The sequence below is a fragment of the Corapipo altera genome, unplaced genomic scaffold, assembly GCF_003945725.1.
Source record: "Corapipo altera isolate COAL_440 unplaced genomic scaffold, ASM394572v1 126, whole genome shotgun sequence".
NCBI classification, from domain to species: Eukaryota; Metazoa; Chordata; class Aves; order Passeriformes; family Pipridae; genus Corapipo; species Corapipo altera.
This window is the reverse complement of record NW_020884937.1, coordinates 398,392-415,613: the sequence shown is the minus strand read 5'-3', so window position 1 is coordinate 415,613 and position 17,222 is coordinate 398,392. Positions and strand designations below refer to the sequence as shown.

Genomic DNA, 17,222 nt, shown 5'->3' with positions numbered 1-17,222 from the left:
CACATCACATCACATCACATCACATCACATCACATCACATCACATCATATCACATCACATCATTCACTTCACAAGACATCCAGCTCCAGATGACCATTTGCTTTCACTGAGTCTCCTGGAAGGGCTCTGCTCCTCCCTGACATAGCCCAGCTTCTTTAAACATTCTGCAAGGCTAGGAATTACCCTTCCCCTGCTGTCTGTGCTGAGCCTGGTGCCTTGGAAGATCATCACCCCTCCTTCTGAAGTGATCTCTGTGCTCTTTGTTGCTTCCTTCAATAAATGAGGGTCAGAGGGAAGAGCTGTTGGGAGGGTGATAGGCAGGTCCTTGGTTGCCAGCCAAGTGGTGAGGCAGAGGGCTGAGGATGGCACAGGCTGTCAGCAAACACACACCTGCTCAGGTAGCATGAAGTGGGTGCGAGGGGTGTCAGCAAACAGTGACAGGCTGGGGCCTGAGATATCTTATTTATTCCATATGGGTGGAGCAACATAAAGGCAGGAGGTGAAGGGTAGAGCATATCAGCTCAGTCAGCAGCTCTCAGTGGGTATGTGTGTGTTGTGCTGTGCATGTCCCCAGCACAAGGAGTGCATGCATATATTTATGTGGAGCTCTCTCTTCATCTGCAACATGTGTATGGTCTGTCTGCACACATTGTTCACACTGCTGCTGTGTCTCTCCATCTCTAGGTGAAGGACCTGGTCTGCTGTGGGTTGTGACTTCCAGGTGTGTCCCCATCAGCATCCCTGCAAACTGCTCCTGTGACCCAGAGAGATCTGAGCTACCTGACGGATCTGCACAGCTCCTGGGGAAAGGGTTTCCTCCCCCTGTCTGGGAGACAGCAACTAATTACAAAGCAGGAAATGAGAAAAAAAAAATCAATGAGGCACTGGGATTTTCTGAGAGGCGCTGAGAATGTGATGGAGGAGATCAGAAGCCCGGCGGTGGGGAGCAGAGGTCAACCCTGAGCCCTTGGCTGAGATGGTATAGCTCTTGCTGGAAGCCCGATGCAGAGGACAGGAGGGTCTTAGCAGGGGAAAGGCTCTTTAGGTTAGTTTGAGTGAGAGCCGAGGCTAGGGCTTCCAGAAAAAGCCAAATAGGAGAGACTAGTCTGTCTGCTTTGATTGCTGGCAGAGCTGGCCAGACTGATCAGCAGAGTCTGATCCCCCCCACCCTCCATGGCTGCCTGAGAACCACTGCACACTCCCATGGCAGCTCCCTCAGAAGATGCCTGTGATCCCAGCATCCCCAACCAGCTGTCAGAGACTGGGAGAGGTGATAGACAATGGATGGCACCTGCTTCTGCCCCTTCTTTCTGCGATGTGGGGTCCTCTAGTCAGGGTTTCCCTCCTGTCTGAGTCCCAGAGGCACCAAGCACTGAGAGCTGGACAGACTGACCACTTACAGGAGTCCTGACATTGAACTCCCGCCTGTCATGCCCGTGAAAAGCAACTGCTGAAAGGCAAATGAGCTTTTAAGGATTATTTCAACTGCAGGAGCCTCTATCATTGCAAGTACCAGAGCTACCTTGAACTCAGAGCCGTCTGTAGCATGAGTGCAGCCTTTTATCTTAAATCAGCATTTCCCCCCCCGCCTTTCAGATCTTTCCAGTTCACTAGTGATGTTCTCCCCAGCCCGTCTGCTGAACAGCGTGATGCAGACAGGAGGATGCTGGCTGAAAGCCCCAGGTCATGGAGAGAGGGAGGATGGCAGCCTCCCCCCACCGCCGGGGCTGGGACACAGTGTCCGGAGCATCCTTGCGGAGACCAATTCTGGGATCGAAGTGAGGAGGTTTCGTTGTCGCTAGATGGCACCGCACCCCCTTGCAGCAGAAAGTGTGGGTACTGCAGCGAGCGGGGAAGAAGCCTCCCCTGTCAAGCAAACCTTGAACCAAACCTGAATCTCCCTGCATGCAGGATGGGGGACCCCACTGCTTTCTGCCCTCTCCTTCGCCTCCTCTCCTCGCTTTGAAAATTCCCCGTGGGTAGAGGTCGAAATGAACACAGAAGAGAGAGGAGGAGGAGGAGGGGGTTACAGGCGTTTTGGAGGCTGCCTGGATGCTCTGTGGTTTGCAGTCACGTCAGGCTCCTGTTTCATCTTTGCTCTGCACCGAGGTAACATCCCCGTGTGCCCTTCAGCTGAAAGCCCTGAATAATGGAGCTGTGTTAATACACACATGCACAAGCATATGCGTGTGTGCCCGCATGCATGTTCCTCTCCTCTCTTCCTTGACCGCAATTTCCTCTCTCTGACTGCCAAAATTCATCTAGAAGTTGTTAATTTTTAAACCCAGAGTACTCAGCAGACTCTACCTGCAGTAAATTAGCTGGTGCTTTCTCCTTTTTAATATTAAAGAACTCAAGCTCTCAACCATTTCCCTTTGGGAAAAACGGTGCCTTGATTTGCCATCTTCGTTCCTAGGAAGAATTTTGTTCTATCGTGTAAGTATTCCAGTGCTCAGTTTAATCTCATTACTGCAGACTACAACTACTTGTACCTCTTTAATTAGTGACTTGATGACGTCTCTGGTGGCAGCTTCCTCTGGATCATCTGATATCATCAGCATGACCAGGGATACAGCCCAGCTGGTTTAGCTGCCCAGGAATGGGCTTTTCTGAGGGGTGTAGCAGCCTCCCCCTTTGAGCAATGCTCAGGTCTCCATCAGCGTCTCAGAGGTGACTGTGCCATGTCTGGAAAGAGGTGCTGCTTTGACTTTGTGTGTAATTACTCAGCTCTGAACTGTGACATGGACATGCATTTGCTGCTAAGTCCACTGCCAGTCAGCAGAGCTGTGTTGGACACTGCCAAGCTGTTGTCCTCCAGACCCTGAGAACCATGCCCTGCTTTTAACTTACATTATTGTGTGGCTTCAATCCACTCGACGCTGCTTTCCCCATCCCAGGTCACTGTATTGGCTGGGTGTTCCCTCCTCAACCCTGGGGAAGGGCTGTGGGGCAGTCCCTGTGGGATGGTGAGGAAGTTCCCATAGAAGACCTGCCCTGGTCCCTACTGAAGCTCATGGAGCACTGACGTCTCTCTCGCTCCATCGGAATGACGCAACACAGCACAGGTATAGCCTGGGATGTGCCTTGTCCTAGAAGGGATTTGGGACAGCGGGTTCCTGGACTTTTTTAGGAAGCATTACAACTCCTGTCTCTGAGCAAATCCAGCACCTACATCAGCGGTAGCTGTCATATTCCTGTCTCCATGGATGGAATTGCCTCCCAAGAAGGACCTCACACAAAGCCCTCCCAATGAAGCACAACAACATGAAGCCACTGCTATTACAAGGCCTTTGAGTCAGGGGTGTAAGGCTCTAAGATAGACCATGATTCATCCTTTGCCAGCCAGAGGAAAAGACGTTCCTTGCGCTGTAAAAGGCACACTACAGATAACACTGTGACAGTGTTTAGCTAGATAGAGTGGTGACATCATGTGCTTTGACATTAAAACAGATTCTCAGCAATGCTGTGGAAACCTCAGCTCCATCATTTGTGTGCTTGTGTAAGAGACGTCTTTTCCCATGTATTTGGGTAATTAAATACAGTGTCTCAAATCCAGGCAGTGTGTGATTTTTATCCCCTTCTTGTGCCAAAGACAAGAAAGAAATAGGAAGGAAGGAGAACAAATCCTAAATAGATAGTATAAGGGGTCCCTGGATTCCCGATCTAGGCCCAAAGAAGGCAGGATGGCCCAGTGGTCTCTAATCCAGTCATTATGGGATTTTTGGAGAGCTGCCTTTTCTGCCCCAAATCAAACAATAAAGTTTGGCAAAATTCAACCTTTTCTCACGCAAAGCTTGGATCTGTCACTCTTCACAGATGCCTCTTGCCCCGAAATATCCCTGACCTGCTTTAGTCCTGATGATATCATAGCACTAGGGATCCCTTACATGTCCTATCTTAAGCCAAGGATGACTGTGTCTGATATACCACCACTGCCAAATTCAAAGAGGAGCCCAGCCAAAGCTCCTTAGTTAGGTACAAAGGAACCTCTCCCTCTTCCTATCCTCAAGGCTGAGGTGCAGGGAGATATTACTCATCCCAAACTAAACATGGACGTACTTCTGCCTTGGTATTTAATAGCAGCTATTTTTAACTGCTGGGATAACAGCACAGGGAGAGCCAGCATGGCTCTATGGACTCATCACTGGCCCAGATCCCAGCTGTGCTGGGATTTGCCAGCTCTGTGCAGTGGGACCGATCAGGGCTGGAAGGCTGCAGTCACAGGGTCATCTGCTCTCTGTGCTCCCTATCCTTGGCCATATTCCTGCATGGTCAGTCCTGGCAGGATCCACATGATCCCCAGCCAGCATCACCCAGTCAGTGTCTGCTACTGGGTTATGTGGGAAGTACTACTACGTGTAAGGAACAAGTAGACCCTTCCCAGTTGCAAGTGTAGAGCTGGCAGTAGAGTAGCAGTGATGACCTGTAGCCAAAATAAATCCAACTCACAGCTTGTGCCCAGGGCTGAGTCACTGGCTGTACCTGGCACCGAGGAGATGATCATGGGCCTCTCGTGGGACAGCTTCCCTTCCTGCGTGGGAACAACAGCAGGGAAACAGGTAAGTTCCCACAAATAGGGGAGAGGAACTCCATGAAGGCCCAGTGTGGGGAAGGTGACAGCACAGGAGGCTTTCCAGAGGCAAAGGTGGCCTTCTTTTCTTGTAAACCTGACCCAGTCTTGGCTTTGCTCTGTTCTCTCCAAAACTGTGCTTCACAGCTTTTTGCTCCCCACCCACCCCATTTCCAGAGCTAACTGGTATTTTCTCTACCCATCTTTGATTTGAGGCCACCTTTCAGAATCAGGATTATCCATCTGCTTCCTTTACCAGCTCCCACAAAGATTTTAGTGTCTTAAACCCAGTAGTGATTGGAGATGCCCTTTGCTGCATTTGCAGTGAAGGACCAGTCCCTCATGTGGAGTAGCCATCACTGGGCTGGGCTGGCGTCACACAGCAGTGGGATGAACATGATCATTTCAGACAGGATCTCATCCATAATTAGTATTCCAGATGATATCAATTTTATGTAGATATTATCTCTCATGTTTCCTTGATGTGGGTCTCTCTCCAATCTAGGCTGCCCATTCCTATCAACTCCTTCCCTCCAGGAAGAGGATCATCCCAAGGAATAGTTTGTTGAACGTATGACCTGTGCCCCTGAGACCATTAAATCACTCAGAGCTGGATGGCACTAGACATAAAGTTCCACAGGGAAGCCTATTCCCCAAGCCTAGGGATTGACATCAGTGGATGATGAAGCACTATCATGAAACCCAATCACTTTTAATGATGACACCCAAAGGAAATATATTTCCAGGAGCTTTTGAAGAACATCTACTAACCTTTGCAGAAGACTCCTTCCATTTGATGGTGGCAGGACTCCACTGTGCCTTCCTCTGGATGCTCTGGAGAGAGGAAAGGAAGGATGGGTCTTTGTGGGGTTTGGTCTCCATGCTCAGGGGCTGGATGGTTGTCATGGTGCTGGCATCAGGCTCCCTCGTCCTCAAAAGGCCTTTGGGAGATGGTGTCTTCAGTGGAGCACAATGTAATCTCTTACAGCTTGGAGTGACTTTGGGAGTGTCAGAGTTGGTCAGGAGTCCTTTGAGATTCCTTGTTGGGCCACTGATGTTAGGGATGGGAACACCCTCCATGGTCTTGCTTGAGCACATATTGCTGGGATGACTTGGAGATAAGGCATAGGTTTTCCCCATTAAAAGGACATTGGCCTGTGACGGATATCTTCTCTCCATGAGCTAAAAAAAAACCCCAAACAAACCCCAAACCCCATTGAAATAGGTTCTTGTATAACTTCAGTAATAAATCATGTGAAATTTTTATTTCCCACTCTTCTACTTCAAGCATCACATCTACTGACCTCCTAACGTTTTGGAATGAAAGAGTATCCCATCACTTTCTGATTTATGTTCTCTGAGTAAATGTCAGGGACACAATCTAAACTCTAGCCCTTTTTTGAAGTGTGGAAAAAGTTTCTGTCTTGCCTATCTCCAGAGTATCCTCCTCATTTGCCCATGGTCATGCAAGGAAGCCTTGGAGTAGAAAAAATATGACGAGTGGTTGTCTTCCCTCTTGGATCATTGTTCCATTCCCATCTCCACCCCCCTACTCTATAAAACTGTGTTTTCAGCCAGAAACCTCCCCCCACCCCCATATCATTTCATAAGAAACCTCAAGTTTCTTCTTAAAAATCTGGACTGAAAATAAAAATTTTCAGATTCTGCCTTTTTTTTTTTTTTTAAATGAAGTGAAATTCAGCTTTTTCTGATCTGTTGAATAAAGTCCAGAGTATCTGCCTTCCAGGGAGTTATTTTATCATCTATATTCCAGGGTGTAAGTGGCCCCTTATGACAAAGCAGGACTTAACATGCAAACACAGAGCTGAAAACTGCACCTTATGCCAATGAGTTTGCAAGCAAAATATGACATAAGGGACACTGGTAGATGGGAGGTGCACCTTTGTCATGATGTGAGAACAGTAGTAACAGCTTCTAGTTAGGGGGGAATTTTGTGTAAGATTCTGAAATAGACATCTAAATGTAGCTATGAGTAAAATCTACCTGTGGGCTTGATGTCTAAGTCTCATTACAGTCAAAAGCACCAAGAAAGTGATTTTTGCACCCTGGGGCAGAATGACACAATCACCCACTTTCTTTGGTAGGTGTCATTTGAAACACACAGGGCAACCTCAAAAAACCTCCAGCTGGTGGTGCAGGAGGGCAGAGATGCCTCAGCGTCATCCCTGCCAGCCCAGTGGGTGCCTTAATGACTTTGTATACCTTTACCTCAGGTTGGATCCTTCCCTCACTTTCTAACCAGTACTAAATCCTCTGCCAGGTCCTGCAGCTGCTGATGGTCTCTACCCCTACAATCTACTCACTCCAGAGTAACCTGAATGTTATACATTAATTTTCCATCCCATCCTGTAGCATGGTATATATGCCAGTCCAACTTAACCTATTAAAAGGCAATTGGATCTGACCTGTTCTGGGGTGTCCTCAGAACAGCACTGGATATTGTAAAAAATGTTAGGTTTTGATTTGTCTCTAATTACCAAGAACTGGAATATTTTGTTGTTAGGAAAACCTGTCCCCCTTTGGCTCTCACCTTGGGATGTTCTTGCTTTGTCATGTTTCTATCACAGTCCAGGATCCTTTGGTACCTGCAGGGAAGACAGGAGACGGAGCCTTAATCTCTTTTTTTAGCCTGCATGTATTTTTTCATATTGTGGACGGGTTCGTTCTGCCTTCCCCCTACCCCTCTGGAAGTCCCCAACCCAACAGACTCCAAAAGAAATCTTGGAAAGTGAGAGAGATGTGAGAAACCCCCCAAAGAGGACTGGTTTTAGGTCAGTGCAGTACTGCTAGATCCATGTGAGCCCTCTCCTTCCCAGTTCCATGCAGACGTGTCCCTGGAGCGCTCCATCTCTCCACTGCTGGAGGATGCGTTGGGGGGTTCTATTGCCTGAAAGAGGTGTATTATTGCACTTTGCTGACCTATAGCTTGGAGCTGAAGTCAGGCTTTCCAGAAGGTTAGTTTATTCAGCTTTAGCCTAATATAAAGTGATTTACCAAGTCAGTACCTGACCTGATACAACACTGGTGATGAGTGAGACCTTTGCAGAAGAAACCACCTTCCTTCCCTTCCTTGCTGAGGGGAGTGCACTCTCAGTTTTCTCCAAAGACTCTGTCAGATAGATGGCCATTTACATTGAAAACTAACCAAGTTTGGGATATTCAGAACTAAACTGCCCCATGGGGAAGTTCAAGAGACAGATTTGACAGCTGCTCTGTCGCTCTTATGTTGAGGGAGATGTCCTTTGGGTTCTGTTCCTAATCTTGTTTGTCTCACGCTTGGCAGTCTTGTGGTCTGATCTCAGTCATGGGTTGTAACCAGAAGAGAAATTAGCCCTTAAGGGGCCTGGACTGAAATGTGAATCTCCCTGGAGCATTTTGGTTAGAGACAGTTGAGAGAAACCAGGAGGGGATGCAATGCCCATACCCCTCTTGCCTCCTCATAAGCTTATCTCTCCAACATTTGCTCCTTTCCCATGTGGCACCTTACAGACTGTCAAGATTAAAAGCTTAAATTGTCCACCTGGGAATGCTCCAGTCATTGGGGTTGAGGGTGAATTCTTCTGTGTCATTGTGTTTAGTGATATTTGTTGAGTGCGTCTGGCTTTTAAACCAGGACTTGTCTTCCAAGACATAATAATGCATTGGAAATATATAACAGCTAAGAGCACTTGTGGCAGAAAATACCCACCTCTTCCTTGAGACCTGACAATTTGGGATGCTGTGCTTGGGAAAGATTTTTTCTGAGTGACATTTTTTTGTTATGGAGATGGGAGAGGGAGAATCCACCCTGGAGTCTCTCAGGTCTGAGTTGAACTGCAGCCACAGATTAACCACCCACCTGGCAACCAGTTCAGAGACGGACACAGCTTTCCTCAGAAGAACTGCTCTGAGCTCTGGATTGCTCCTTGGAGAACAGCACAGAGAAGGAAAGGACTGAACTGGCCTCAGCTTCTCAGCTTTTTCCATGTTTTCTGTCTGCTGGCATTGAAACAAGAGAGCAAAGGTCATGGTGCTGGATATGAAGATTCAGGGGAAAGAAGCCAACAATTAGTGTGTCCATCTCCACTCAGGGGACTGGTGCATCAGTAAAAGGCTGTGGAACAAATGCTGTCTTCACTGATACATCTGCAAACCTCATCACATAAATTCACTTCTGAAAAAATAAAATGGGGTTGAAGAAGACACAAGTTAAATTAAATCCCTCCTAATGAAGGGAATGTTTTTTATCCAATCAGTTCTACCACTTATCCCCTTTTCTTAGATCACCAAGTTCATCTCTGTGAGTGAGAAGGAAAGGATGTGCTTTAAATAATTTAAATAATTTAAAGTTATTCTATTGTATATTCATCATTAACTAGAATTTTCTTACATTTCCAATGTTGCATAGACCTGAACCAGCTCTGGATTCAGGCGGTTACTGGAGATTTAAGCACCCCTTGGCCTCTTCTGCCGAAAATGTTCTTGTTTTCCAGACTTCAAAAATGTGCAGCAGAAGTCTCAGGCATTGTATTTGCAGTGACTGATCTGACACTTGGAAGCACATTGGGTCATCTGGGGTTCATTTTCTGAATTTAGACAGAGCTCTGGGGACCTACAAGTTCTTTGTAATCGCCTTTTAATTACTGACACAGACATTTGAACTGTGGGATTATTAAATACTTGTATTTACATTTTGAAAGTATTTGTTCTAAAAGCAAAGTTGCCTGTAAAATATGTTTTATCAGTGATTTCTCTGGCACTGGCCTGAATATTAGTCAGCGTCCAGCGTCATTGTCCACCCGTGTTTGGGTGCCCACTTCCAGATGTACTGAAGAGGAGCAGATTCTGGGGGGGACAGGGGTGTCATTTAGCAGTTTGAGGATCTCTGCCTCCCTTCTCATGCCTTTAAGACATCTGAAAGCAAGTCTAGAGGGAGGGAGATAAATTTCTCACTAGTTGCTTTAAAGCTTCCTTTTTAATTTTTTTTTTTTTTAATTTATCTTTATTTTCCAGGTCATTTCCCACGATGTTAGAGAAGAGACAGGTTTGTTAGATCACAGGTTCCCACCTCCCACAGTTTGGGGATTGTTTCCTATTTTTGCGGTGGTGTCTAACATTAAACAATTCCAGGTTAAGAGCCCTCGAGGGATTTACTCCGTGGCAAAAACGAGCCTGTTAGGAGGGAAATGCTCCCTATCCGCCCTTTTTCTTAAATACAGTACAGGCACTTGATGGAAATACTCTCCTCAGCCCACCCCGAACAGTTCCCACAACCAGCTCAGCATCCCCCAGTTGCTAAGGGTTTACAGGATTTTTCTGATATTAATTCATTCCATCTTCCATGATCTGTGAGGGTTTTTGTGTAAAATCACTTACATGCTACAGCGCTTCCCTCCACCCAAGAGCTGCCATTTGATAGTCTCCTCGGGGCTCTCCAGCACCACGCTCCTGACTCCTTCCTCTCCCCCTCCTTTGCAAGACAGGAGGCAAAGTCCCTTGGCAAAGCTGCAATTAAATATTAAAAGCTGATGTGCAAGTGGGGATGGTGTGAGTTGGAGAGCTGGCACTGAAAAGTGGAGGAGATGAAGCCTCCTCCCTCCTCCTGTCAGCCTGTCGCCAATTATCGAGGTCTCATTCTTCCTCACAAAAACACTGGATAAGTTCAAATCCTGACTGGGGTACCCGCAGCCATCAAGACCCAAACCTGGATTCTGATTTAGGTGGGAATCTGCCGGAATCCATGTCCCCACCTTGTCTCAGGAGGAGTAGGAACGAGCTTGTCTGCATGGGGATTTTTAAATGAATGCTTCTGGCCCAGGTCATATATCCATCCTCCAAACCAGAGAGAGCTTTCAGCTCAACTCTTAGTCCCCTGGGTTTGTGGCTTCACTGGGGAGGATCTGCATGAGCTGCAGGGGAAGGCATCTCTCTGGGGTGTTAACAGCTCCAGGGAATACACTGCTCCTCCTGGCAAAAACGAAAGGCAGGCCTGAGTCCAGATGAAATGAATTGAAATACTTAATTACTGGGGGAAGCAGAGGGCAGGCCTCCCTGAGGAGATTTGATTTAGTTGATGTCTAAGCGTGATTAAAGTCAGAGTTTGGCAAAAGTAGCCTCCTCACCCTCTCAAAAAACATCATGGCCACAAAAAGAGCTGCTTTTCACCTAACAGTAACTGGGTTACTGTGAAATTCCCTCTGGGATTTATTCTACTCATGCTGGAAAGTTGACCAAGCAGCAAAGCCAGTGCACAAATAAGAGCAGATCACTGCATTGGTTTATAATGAACAAGAAAAGCTGTATGTGACATCAAAAGCTGGAAAATAATTTACTCAGAAATGCTTAAGCTAAGCAAGGAACCTTTGAGATGAGAGGCCAGTGAGCCAGGGCAAAGTAGATCTGGATAAACAAATTAAGTGTCTGTGCCATTGCTGTGTGAAATAATAGCTTGCACTTCTCCATGTGTTGTGATTCAGCTCTTACTGCAACAAACCTCCTTATTGAGCTTTTATTTCAGCATCTAAAACAACTGAGAAGCACTAATGATTTTAATTTGCTGTCTTGTGGATAGATCCAGCAAGTCTGGTTTCACATGGTGGACTCCTCTCATGCTATCAGTCATGTTCCTTGCAGCAGCGCCTAAGAACCAGCCTAAAGCTCAGCCTCAGCTTTGTACATGCTCAGATTTGTGCTAGACAAGTTCTCCCTGACCTGATGGATGTTCCCCAGTGAGCCAGATCGAATTCTTGGAGGACTGTGCAGGGTGCCCTGCATGGTAATGGGAAAATACCAGGAGAGTATAGTAGCTGCTGGACTATAAATACACAAACCTGTTAGAGGGTAGAAGGATTTTAATTGCCTGGGCAAAACATCTCTGAAGCTGGGATGCATCCTTGTTAGTTATTTATTTTGGAGGAGGAGGATTTGGCTGACAGAATGAAACAATGAAAACTGCAGTCCATCCAATAGTATTAGAAGCTGCTAAAAGCCCCGTGAATTATTTTGGGAGCTACTGCTATCCATCTCTGCTCTTCATAAAAAGGCTGCATGAAACAATTCTTTGCATAGCTCTAAGGCAGACTGGCTAGATAAAGTGTGTTTTGAAACTGTTTTTGCCAGGATTACAGGGCCTTAGGCTGATTCCTCAGCTACTGTCTCTGCTGGGGGCCTTGCGCAGCTGACAGTGATTTTAGTCTTTGTTATTAGCAATGCACTGGGTTTGTTTAGTTGGTAAGAATCTGTGGGAAGATGGGAAGGAATTCTTCATGCCAAACAGTTTCTGTGAGCTGAGAAGAGGTGAGACCCATTCTAGAAAGAAAGAAATGGGTCAGAGCTATGCACACCTGCACGCTGCTGAGCTGCCCAGACTGGCCCTCTTAGTCCCTGCTGTCCATGACAAAATCCCTGATGTCTTAATTCCTGCTTCTTCTTTTGCTGTCCTTATTTTCAGGATGCTCCAAGTATTTTCACACTGCTCCAAGTATTTTCACTGATTTACATAGAAAGGTGCCTGAATTTGCCTCCAGGTACCAAGGCATGACAGTGGGGGACTAGTTAGAGGATGGAGAGAGTGGATGTATCAGTCACCAAAACACCTTTTCCTCCCACAAGCAAAGAAGGGAAATTACTACTCTTGAAGACTCTTGGGATTTGTGTCTTGCCTTGCGAGTAGCTGGAAGAGATCTTATGTAGAAACTGAAAGCTTTGATGGGACATGATTTTTGAGCTTCAGAAGTTTCCCCAGGTGGAGGAGATGCGGTAAAGAGGTGCTGTGAGGATCATTCAGTGCCCCTGTGGTGCCCAAATGCTCCTTCCAGTCACCAGCCCAAGCAAGCCTTGCCCTGTTTGGGACACAGATCATCTTTTGTCTGCTGTGCTCCTGTTCTCCAAGAGCAGCAAACAGTTCAGTACTGACTGTGCCTCTGGAAGGGCCTTTCCAGGTGTCCTTAACTCTAAATAAAATGTGGTGGCCTGGTATGCCAAGATAGAAAAAGCATCCAACCCCAAATACCTCCTTTGTTTCCTGCAGAAGGTGAGAACAACTGTTGCTTATGTTTACTTCCATCCTGATGACACCTCTGTGGGGTCTCATCTTGTGAGAGAAGGTAGCTGAGAGGTTTTGAGAAGCCAGGCTTCTCTCCTTCAATAAGAAACAGCCAAATCACACTCTTTTCCCTTAAGCAATGAGGATTTCCCTGCAGAAAATGAGAGGGGAGGTAGAAAGTCTTTCAGATGCTTCCACAGTCAACAGATTATGCCACTGCCATGCTCCTCTATAGGGTCACAACTTTACCTGTAAGTGCCATTCACTCTTCCTTGTCCTGTGGTTGCAACTTTTCCAAGGTATGGGCTGGGAATTTATTCCAGGCACTACAAGGCTTCATTGCCTGCCCAGGACATCTCCTGACCACCACACTAGGAACAATAAGGTCTGCTCTTTGGTTTCCTTTGCTGTGGTCAGACAACCTGTGGGGACACTGAGGGTACTCAGTTCTGAGGCAGAACATCCAGACTGGAAGCTGTGGTTTGGTGTCTCATTCCCTGTTGAAGTGCTGAGCTCTCCAGCATGGCCACGGCCTGGGGTGGGAAATGCTGCCTGAATCTTATCTGAGCCAGACAGAGGGAATACTGTCAGGGGACAGAGGCAGCTAGCAGGGAACTTTGAACTGGGAGCTACTAATGGTTAACACAGACAATCATTTCTAGCTGTGTCAAACGGACTGACCTAAGCCCACATGAGATTTGTGCTGACCAGACAGGGACAGCAGTTTACATAATCACCTCTATTTTTTTTTCCTTAATTGTGTAATGTTGTTTTGATAGCTGTATTCCCACTAAAAATGTGTGTATTCCTCTTTCTTTTCCCCCATGTGCCCAGCTTTGCTGCAAACAGGTTTGTGCCCTGCTTGTCAGACGAGTGTGAGCAGGGATGGTGGGATGAGAGCGAGCATGAGAGGGAATAACTCATTTTGGGTGTGAATAGAGATCTGCTATTTGTTATAAACATATTGATGCATAAATACTTTTCTGAAAAATTCCGGCTGGGATGTGCGCCTCCTCCAGATTTGATCCCCGGTCAGGGAATTTACAGCAAGCTAGCTACAAGCAGTGGAGGAAACAACCAGATTTTGCACTCTTTCCAGCACATTCTCCACATTTTTTGGGGGTGAGGAGAGCCGTTTGCCTGTGTGGCCTCAGGGTCGGGTATGTGACTGCATAGCGAGTTTTTAATCCTGCAGCCGAAGGCCCTGTGCAGCTCTGGGGAGCTGGTGCTCCCAGAGGCAATTTCTTTCCTCTGGTCTGCTGGGCAGGGCTCTGCACGAGCAGTTTACTAAGGATGGCTGCACTAGGGGAGGAAAAATCCCTGCAAAGCCTCTGGTATTGTTTGCTCTCCGCTCTCTATCTTTTTTTTTGTGGGGAGTATCTGGATCCTCACAGTCATTTCCATAATTATTGGTTTCATGTTACGTAACCAAAAAAAAAAAATAATAAAAAAAAATTATCTATCAAACGCACATGTGGAACTAATGGGGCTTATTTGAAAAGACCTGTCTTTGCATTTACAGCTGGCACATCCCTCGGTCCATTTTAATGAGCTTCCACAGCACCAGCACGTGCTGGGGAGAGAGCCCACTTGTGTGCTCACCCCGGGCTGCCCGTGCCCCCTGGGGCCATGGGGCTCCAGTTTCACCCCAGTTTCACCCCAGCTTCACTCCAGCATGTTGAAACATAAATCCATGGCAAGCACAGGAAAACTGCTGCAAGAGCCTTCATGGATGTGTGTTCTGTTTGAATACTCCCTGATTGCCAAGTCCTTTTTTTCTGACTTTTTTCTTTTTTCATTCAGGGTGGAAAGCTTGGGGGACTGGGTTTTCCTGGGGGACCTCTTTAGTGGCTGGGTTTTGCGATGGCTGGAAATACCATGTTTGGTAATTTTCCCTTCAAGACATTGGGTGGTCTCTGGCTTCCTTAAGGGAAGAAGAAGATTGAAAATTTTCAAGTTTTTTGGACTCCATATTGTCAGGTTCACGTGGAGGTTGAGTTGCAGAGACGGCCAGCGATGTAGGGTTCAGGTTATGGGGACATCTGAGGCCAACTCCAGCTCCTGCTTGGCCTCAGTGAATGCAATGCAGCAAATCTTGGACTTCAGTGGAGTCAAGATGTGGCCCTCAGGACATCAATGTTACCACCAAGTTCACCCACCAACACAGGGTGTGTGAAGACAAGGTTCCCTCTGGGCTGTAGGAAAATGAGACACTGGCTCCTGTCAATGCTCACGTCTTAATCACGGAGGTGTGAGCTCCCCCTGTTAGAATCTGACTCATCTCCCCAAAATGCTGCTGCTTAAAAACCTGCTTTGCTCTGTTCCCGGGGGGATTCTGTGCCTACCCCCATGGCTGTGTAAATCCACCCTTCCTGGATCCAGTGGAATGACTGGCTGCACCATGGGGCCCCTATGCTGATGCTTGGGAGGGGAACATTTGTTTTCCTTTGCAGATCAGGAGGCACTGCTGCAACTGTGACTGTGGATCAATGCCCCAGACTTTCCTGAGTTGGTCTCAAAGTAAAATGGCCATCCCTCAAATCCCCCTGATTTCCTCCATGCCTTTCCACAGGTACAAGTCACGTCTCTTAACTCTTCACTTATTTGTCACAGAAGGGAAACTGCCCATTTATATGTCAGTGAAAAATGAATGCTGGAATGGGACAAATGGTGGGAAGGAATGAAGGAAGGAAGGAAAGAAGGAAGGAAGGAAGGAAGAAAGAGAAGAACTATATCTACCTTCAATTTTGAATACAATAAGATTATGGAGTTAAAAGCTGGGTAACTCTTCTTATGCTGAGTACTCTACTCATCCCAAGCACTGCTTTTTCTCAAGGAAAGACCTTGTCTTTTCAATCTGTGGTGTATAAACCATCATAGTCTGTCATATAGGGCTGCAGTGTCCCTTCAGGCTGATCGTGTTTTTATTTCACAGGCTTTTCACTGTGAAAAGGAGTGGTCGCCTGAGATGGTTTTATGAAAGTGTTCAGAAGTGGATGTTTCTTCCACCCTCTTTCCACCCAGCAAAATGCGAAACCGCAGATTGTTCAGGCTTCAGTTTCTCATTGAAAAGTATCTTTTTTATTTCCCCCCTGGGAAGCTCTGAAAATTAAACCCAGCAAAAATACGTTTCTTGTGAGGAGGAAATGTTTCCTGGCTGTCTCTAAAAAAACACTGTGGGGCTCTGTGTATGCGTGTGTGTGCAAACTACTTGGTGTCCATGTGCTGTGCTGTTGCACTCTGTGGGAATACATGGGGCTGGGTGCAGCCATAATATGGGGCAAAAGCCATAATATAAGGCTTTCCTCCTTCTTATTTAAGGACCTGGAGCATACACACTGCACTGATATTATGCACTCTCAGCATCTCTGCCCTCCCTGGTAAACACGCCTTTGTGCACAGTTTGCAGTGTATTTTTGGATTGTTTGAAAGGTGTGCAAAGGTTTGGTGACCATTGGCATATCTTTTTTTTGCTCCATGTCTGCACTAGAGGCTCTTGGCAGTGCAAATTCTTGTACCTGAAAACGTAGACTCAGAGGAAAGGCACCACTGCAGAGCAGCTCTGGGGAATCCAGCTGAACAGCTGCTGCCTGCCAGAGCCCTGACCACGAGCCTTGCAGCAAAGATGTGGGAAATCTGTTAAGATGTGTCTTGGAAATGTGTGCCTAGGTGAGGGGGAGATGCTCCCCACGTCAGGCTCAGCAGAGTGGGCAAGGGGCCAAGAAGCAGCTCAAGTCCTGCATCACTGCGCAAGCGGCAAACCCGGCCGGCCTCGTCTCACGAGGAGCGAAATGTGTGTTGCTCCATCGCTCTCAGCTGGGGTCTGGCCCTGGGCGTATCTGGAGCATAAAGGCTGCATCAGGATCCAGGGATGCTGGGAGGTGGTGGGGCACCTCCCCAGGGCCCAGCCCAGACAGCCCTGCTCCATCCTCAGCCTCTCTCCAGCTGGCTGGGGCGCTTGGCAGCTGTCATCGTCTCCTCTTGGGCTGAGTTCCCTCCTGGTGCGTGGTTAGGAGCAGGGAAAGGGTTTTGGGCCAGGGGATTGGAAATGGGGCAGAATTGCATTAGCCTTGCGTACGTCAGGACTCAAAACTGCTCGTGTTAGCCTAAGAAACAGCTTTTTTTCCCCCTCATCAAGTCTGATCTGACCATCTAGATCAGGTATCAGAAGGAACTGTAGGTTGAAAGGTGCAGATGTATACTGTTGGGTTTTTTGCAGTGGGCTTCAAGGGCTTGCAGGTTATGGATGAACTGGCTGGGTATCAGTTTTATTACACTTTAATGCCTGCAAGTCCTCACTGAGGAGCTGTATTCCCGAATACCGTGTAATTATCTTGGAGGTCTTCACGTGCCAACTTGATGCGACTGTTAAGAAATAGATCTGGTTTCATATCTGCATGCATCTTTGGAAAGATGCAAATAAAGAGGAATCATTTGCATACCAAAGTAGGCTCCAAGTGAGATTTATTCAGTATTATTATTATTGTTATTATTAGCAGTGGCATGCTTCTTCTAGTCTCTGAAAGGCAGAATAGGTAAAAATAAGAGATCGCTTCCAGCTCTTTGTTTCCTGCAAGGACAAAGATTTGTGAAGCCTGAAACCTCCCA

General features: G+C 47.0%; 1 protein-coding gene across 4 annotated transcripts in view; it reads right to left on the bottom strand.

The window, feature by feature from the left end:
* XIRP1 (xin actin binding repeat containing 1) overlaps window positions 1-10,068 on the bottom strand; it is a 34,007-nt gene extending 23,939 nt beyond the window's left edge. Inside the window, exons 1-5 of one of the 4 annotated variants that reach the window (XM_027660664.1) lie at window positions 9,947-10,068; window positions 8,430-8,569; window positions 7,122-7,176; window positions 5,342-5,752; window positions 4,450-4,531 (exon numbers count right to left, since the gene is read on the bottom strand). In XM_027660664.1, the coding sequence (XP_027516465.1) occupies window positions 4,450-4,531; window positions 5,342-5,752; window positions 7,122-7,176; window positions 8,430-8,557 (676 nt within the window). In that variant the 5' untranslated portion in view covers window positions 8,558-8,569; window positions 9,947-10,068. Of the gene's footprint in view, window positions 1-4,449; window positions 4,532-5,341; window positions 5,753-7,121; window positions 7,177-8,429; window positions 8,576-9,946 lie in introns of all 4 variants that reach the window. The other 3 variants (XM_027660663.1, XM_027660666.1, XM_027660665.1) reach the window with 3 other exon arrangements.
* Window positions 10,069-17,222: the final 7,154 nt, after the last annotated feature.